At 45.8% G+C, this 6272-nt stretch overlaps 1 protein-coding gene across 1 annotated transcript; it reads left to right on the forward strand.

The window, feature by feature from the left end:
* Positions 1–1870: 1870 nt before the first annotated feature.
* Positions 1871–6267, forward strand: H3-3B (H3.3 histone B). The gene is made up of 4 exons (XM_066587294.1): positions 1871–2027; positions 3374–3509; positions 4873–5026; positions 5546–6267. Exons 2-4 carry the CDS (start codon positions 3382–3384, stop codon positions 5672–5674), a joined length of 411 nt encoding a protein of 136 aa, XP_066443391.1. The 5' UTR covers positions 1871–2027; positions 3374–3381; the 3' UTR covers positions 5675–6267.
* The last annotated feature ends 5 nt before the right edge of the window (positions 6268–6272 follow it).

Raw genomic sequence — 6272 nt, forward strand, 5'->3', positions numbered from 1 at the left:
TAGCAGTGATATTCAATGACCCTGAAGGGAGGATCATGTAAGATCAATGAGTACTGGATATATCTGGTGAGAACTGGTATAAGACCGGTGAGTACTGGTGTATGACACATGAGTACTGGTATAAGACCGGTGAGTACTGGTATAGAACTGGTGAGTACTAGTGTATGACACATGAGTACTGGTACAGACCGGTGAGAACTGGTAAGGGTGGGTCTTGCATGTCTGTTTTATGTGACCTTTTTTTCAGGACATATGTGAACAAAGCTGTTTAAAGGGTAGAAATAAGGGAATCCCACATAATCTCCCATTTCCTCCCTTCTCCGGATTAGCTGTATTTACACGGGCGAGTGCGATGTCGGTCCGAGAACATCTGACCTATATTGCACTTGACACCCTGCAGTCTTGAGGCTTCTGTGATGCGTTTCCATGTAAAAAAACCCGAACAATCCGCATCGCTGTACTTTTTGCATTTTTCAAGGACGTGAAAAAGAATCACATGTTGCTCCAATAGCTAAAATGGGAAACAACGCAGTGCAGACATACAAGTGTGACCTGATGCTTTTCACACTCCAACAGGAAAGAATGGGCGATTCTAGCAGTGGAAATGCCCAAAAATAGGACAATTTTTTGATTTCCCGTTATCAGTGCGAGCAAAAAAATCACCCTATTAAAAAAAACAATGCGTCCTTTTCACGCGCGCGTTCTATTCGTCTCGCAATCACACAGAACTCATGCATGAAACTTGCCTGCGTGAATACAGCCTTGGGGTACTTACACACAGGCGGGATTCTCGGGCGCAACTAGCATCAGACAGCGCATCTGCTATTTTTCTCGAAAATCGGACATAATTAGGACGTCATACTGCGGTTTTTGTTACTCAGACCATTGGTGTGAGTACAGAACAGCCTATGTGCATAACGCCGGTCACATGACCAGGCCCTGTTGATGTACGGTTTTCCCGGACATTAATATCGTGTGTGATAAAGTATCCTTAGACTATATTCATACGGGCGTTTGCAAATTTGGTGCGATTTTGCTTGGGATTTTCCTGCACATTTGTGATTTTTGCGTGTAATTTCTTTTATTGGTGAATGCGTTTTTTTTTCACGTGTATTTTAAAAATCGCGATTCCCCTGATTACGTGTTTAAAACGGATCACACCCATTGACTTAAATGGGTGATTTTTTTGACAAAAAGCGTACCAAAACAGATCGTGCCTCGATTTCTTTTTTTCGAACTTGTAGATTAACGTAAGACCACGTGATCCACTCGCAGGTTCTATTTTCGTACTAGGTCAGATAGATTCTTTCAGTCCGTGGGACTAAATAATGGCCTGTGTGAACAGACCCCTGGGGCTCGCCCATGTGCGCGGTCTGCGGTGTGCTGGGGACTTCTGCTCATTTATTAGCTTTGTAAAGTTCAATAAAACAATAAATAGTAAAAAAAAATATATATATACATATTTATATATATATAACACATCATCAAGCCGGTTGTGCCGTTGCCAGGATCGCGCTCAGTATTCCGCATCTCCAGGCCGGCATCCCGCATGTCTGAGCTCTCCCGGCAAGCCTGCGCCGTCCCCGGTCACACAGCAGCCGCCCTGAGTCCTTCCATCCTGCCACCTCTACGCTGGAGCTTCGACACAAGACTAGGATAGAAACAATCTCGTTTCAGCCAATCAAATCGCCAGAAGAAGTGTCACTCCTTATTGGTTCGTTCCTCTTTTAGCTAGCCAATAAAAGCCTTACGTTAAGAACCAATCACAAGCTGATATTCTAACCAATCAGCACGCTAACGGTTTAGGGCGGAGCTGGTGAGGGTGACGTGACGTTCCAGCTATAATTGCAGCCAATCATAATCTCCTGCTGTATTCAAGCTGTCGTCACGATACGCCAAGAAGTCGTGACGTAAGACGCACGAGTTCGGCCTGCTATATAAAGCGTTGACGCCGCCGTCTTACGCATAGACGACTTCTGGTGATAGGAGAGAAGAGACTGTGAGGAAGCAGCGCGACGCTCGATCAGGTAAGTGCTCGAATAGCGCGGTCATTGTTTTTTTTGGCAGAGCTTTGTTAGTCGCTGCTGAGGTGGTTATCCCCTCTCCGGCTGTCTGTGAGCGCGGCGCCGCTTGTGTTGCTGCGGCCGCGCTCCTGAATTTGCCCTTCGGACCGCTGTGTAAAAGCTTCCACTGGCCGACGGTTGTCTGTGGTGTGGAAACAGCCGTGTGCCGCTGGTGTGAGGCGGGTTGGTGGTCGGGGCTTTCAGTTGGGATGTGATTTGGCTTACGGGCCGTTGCGAGGCGGCTGAGTGGCCGTTACTGAGCACGTGACTGAGTTCGAACAGTTTTACCGCCCTTTCTGTAGTGACGTCAGTCAGAGCGATTGCTGGGAGTTGGCGGGTACCATCCGGCAGCGGGGAGGAAGTACAGCAGGTCTGCCGGCTATTACTCCCTGTCAGCTCTGAGTGGTACACTCCTTGGATTAACGATGCATTTCGGGCAGTATTACCCTAATAGCTGCCTCTCGCCTACCACCACTTAATGAAGTGTCTAACTACTTCCCAGACTGATTATTGTACCTGTCCCTCTGCTGATGGATGGGTCTGTAGTGGCTTGATGACTTGTATACCATCAGGAGGAACTGTTCAACCCCAGGGAAACCCCTTCCCATAAACAGGCTGTGATGCCCAACGGAAGTGTTTGTGGAGTCTACATCCTGTTGCTTTCTGGCTGTACTCGCAGGGTTTTGTTATGGTGTAAGGTGAAAAAACACAGCACATCCTATTTTTGGGTGACTTTGCTGTGGCAGTATGAGAGCTATCACTACACCTGTGCCAGGTGATCAGTATGAGTGCAACGTCTCCATGTTGGCTATTGGAGCCACTTTTAATGCTTGACATGGCAGGTAATGAGTGCAGTTTAGGTCTGGCCTCTCAGGCCTGTAGTGCCCTTTCCTGTGTACATGCAGCCTCAGCCAGATACATCAGGACTTCTCCTTGCAGATTTGCCTCTTAAATGGCTAAATGCACCTCCAGCTCCACAGATCTGTCTGTACTGCAGTACTTAGAAGTGGAATCATGGGGTTAAATGGTGGCTTCTGCTGAGTACATAACCTAACAATGGTGTTCGCTGCAGCAGATGTGTCCTGGTAAGTTGGCATCCACTTACTAGAGCTGCCATAGTGGGCTCTTAGATATAGTAGCCTTTCTTACAGGACTCCATGGGAGTTGGCTACTCTGTACAACTTCTGGACTCCGCCTGGCATAAAGATGGTTACTTGGCATCTGCTATTGTGGTCCTGCTGTTGTGCACATGTCTAATGCTGATACAGAGACTTGTACATACAATGTAATGAGGTTTCTCCTCTCCTTAGGGTAAGACATGGCACGTACAAAGCAGACCGCTCGTAAGTCAACTGGTGGAAAGGCTCCCCGTAAACAACTTGCCACAAAAGCGGCCAGGAAGAGTGCGCCCTCTACAGGTGGTGTGAAGAAGCCCCATCGTTACAGGTACTTGTGTTCAGTGAAGAAATGTAAACATGCATAGCCTTACTGTAGGAAGTGTTGTATATTACAAGATCTATGGCTCCGTTTAGACCTGACAATCTTGCTGTATAAGTGAAAACTGAACAAGCCAATGGGTTTTTATATTTTAGTCCTCTGTAAAGTGAACTATTCGGTGTAAACGCAGCTAACTGCACGATTGTTCAAATCATTTAACTGAGCAAAAGACAATCCTTTCATGTAAAAGGGCCTCTAGACCCTTAAAGGGGTTCTGTCATTGAGAAAAAAAAGACTTCTAGCCTATTCCTCCCCAGGCAGTCTTAGTCCCCTGGGGCATGCCACTGCAAGTAGGCCAGATCCTTTTCCTGTTATATAGCGTACATTGCCAGCGTTCTGCTTCCTGCAGGGTAACATGTGCTACGCCACTAGTGATGTAGCATTCACTGCCTAGCAGAGAATGCCAAATCCTCAGCAGCCTGCTTTAGTGCGCAGGGTCTCAATATTCGTACTTACTACATGAAGTGATTACTGGAGCCTATTACTGGTTTCATGGCAGCAGCTCTTAGGATGGAGCCCTTAAGGGGATTTTGTAGGCAAAAATTTATGACCTAGCCTCCATTAATAGTTAGTTGCCAGGGACAGACACTTGGTATCCCTGGCAATGAGCTGATTGTCCAGCATAGATCAGAATGTCCATGGGTCAAATAAAAGCCTGGGGTTGTCCTAAAACTAACATTAACCTTTTAGATTTATAATTTACACCAAAAGATGATTCCCAGAAGTACAGGGGAAGGGTAATGCAGAGGAGTACCCAAATGTCCATAAATTCTTTCATAGAAGTCACTGACCAATTTGCTCCCGTGCCTACAAAACTCAATATAGTAAAGGTCCCCCACTGCTACCATACAGATCTTCAATAATCTACTTACATCTTGCACTAAAACTTCATACAGGCCCCCCTGATATGTTGCCATCCTGGCATCGGGTCATATGGAATGGGAGCAGACTAGTACACTGACTGGAGGACAGGAGTTCTGGAACTTTGTGTGGCATTAGTTGTGCTGTAATTGCACTAAAATTCAGCACTGTAGGTGGATTGTGTCCTTGCTGACTCGCTAATTAGGATTGGAAATTCCCAGTCTTTACTAGGATAACAGGGCAGATGAGTCAAGAGATGTTAGACTTGTTTATCACTGCATGTAAATTGGATAATGGTTGCACAGGAAGAACGTATACATGGGGAAAACACTCCTGACTGTCTTGGAGACCTGCTTATGACCTGGACATGCTAGAGATGCTTATGATGTAACAGTAACTACATCTGACACTAAACATTCAGGAAGTCTTAATTCTTCTCTTCTTACTCTAGGCCTGGCACAGTTGCCCTGCGTGAGATCCGCCGTTACCAGAAGTCAACTGAGCTTCTGATTCGTAAACTCCCTTTCCAGAGGCTGGTGAGAGAAATTGCCCAGGACTTCAAGACTGATCTCCGGTTCCAGAGTGCTGCTATTGGTGCACTTCAGGTACGGAATGTCTGAAATGGGTAATGCTGATATGAACAAATAGCATAGGTAGCAGCACCACGGTTATGGTGTGGCATGGGGATCTGATTTGTGCATTACTCAAAGGTAATCTGTCGCCATGTCTTTGCAGCCCTCGCTGAGCATATCATACGGTAGCACCTGTCACTGATCAATGTCTGCTGTATGGATGTAGTAGTTTTGGAGAAGCTTGCATTTTATTGCTAGCAGACAGGCAAAAGTATAAAATGGCTTGCAATAACCCTTTAAGGGTGCATTCACTTCCCACAGCATGGGAAATTGCTATAGAAGTTGGAGCAAATCCTGTTAACTTGTGGGGGTGGGCTCTGCAGATTCTGCTGAGAATCTTGGCCACTACTAATAGGTGACAGACAGCCATGTAATGGTCAAACTGCACAGGTGTTTCACAAGCAAGTAGGATAAGGACTTTTGATAAGACAAATGGCTAATCGATGCACTTGCTGTGATAATGACTCCGTTCTTTTCATTCTTGTGTTGCAGGAGGCCAGTGAAGCATATCTTGTTGGCCTGTTTGAAGACACTAACCTGTGTGCCATCCATGCAAAAAGAGTGACCATCATGCCCAAGGACATTCAGCTTGCTCGCAGGATACGAGGAGAGCGGGCATAGTGGCACTTGTGGGGTTTTTATAGTGATTGTGTATAATACTTTGGTTTTAACTTGTGTTTTTATTTTGTATGACTTGTCTCCTTTTTGTAATTTACAAACCATTCCATCTGCCACTCAGGGTGAATGCTTCTGATTTCTAGCTGTCCCTCAGTGTCCCAGTCCTGCATACAGACTGACACTGGGCAGCAGGTGCTTTATGCTTTTGCATGACCTTGGCCCTGTTCCACTATGCTCTATAGCTAATGCAATAACCTGTCAGTAAGGGAAGCTCCAGCGTGTGTGCTCTGATGCGAAGAGGTCTTCATGAAGACTCACCTTGTAGCTTATGTATGAGACTAGTAAACAGGGTCAGTTCTGTAAGTGTTCCTGCCTAGAGTAACAGAGGGTGTTAGTTGGAGTCATTTGTTTCTTTCCCTCCACTCATTGTCACTCAGAATCGGGTGTTCAGTGCGGCTTTCCCAACACGAGGTGACTTGGTGCTTTTTACAGTGCAGACTGATGTTAACAAGGCAGCTACAGACACAATGTGCATTTATGAGAGCTATTTTATATATTGTTGTGTCAGTATTTTAAATTAAATGTTTTATCATTCACCCTG

Source organism: Eleutherodactylus coqui, chromosome 13 (genome assembly GCF_035609145.1).
Source record: "Eleutherodactylus coqui strain aEleCoq1 chromosome 13, aEleCoq1.hap1, whole genome shotgun sequence".
NCBI classification, from domain to species: domain Eukaryota; kingdom Metazoa; phylum Chordata; class Amphibia; order Anura; family Eleutherodactylidae; genus Eleutherodactylus; species Eleutherodactylus coqui.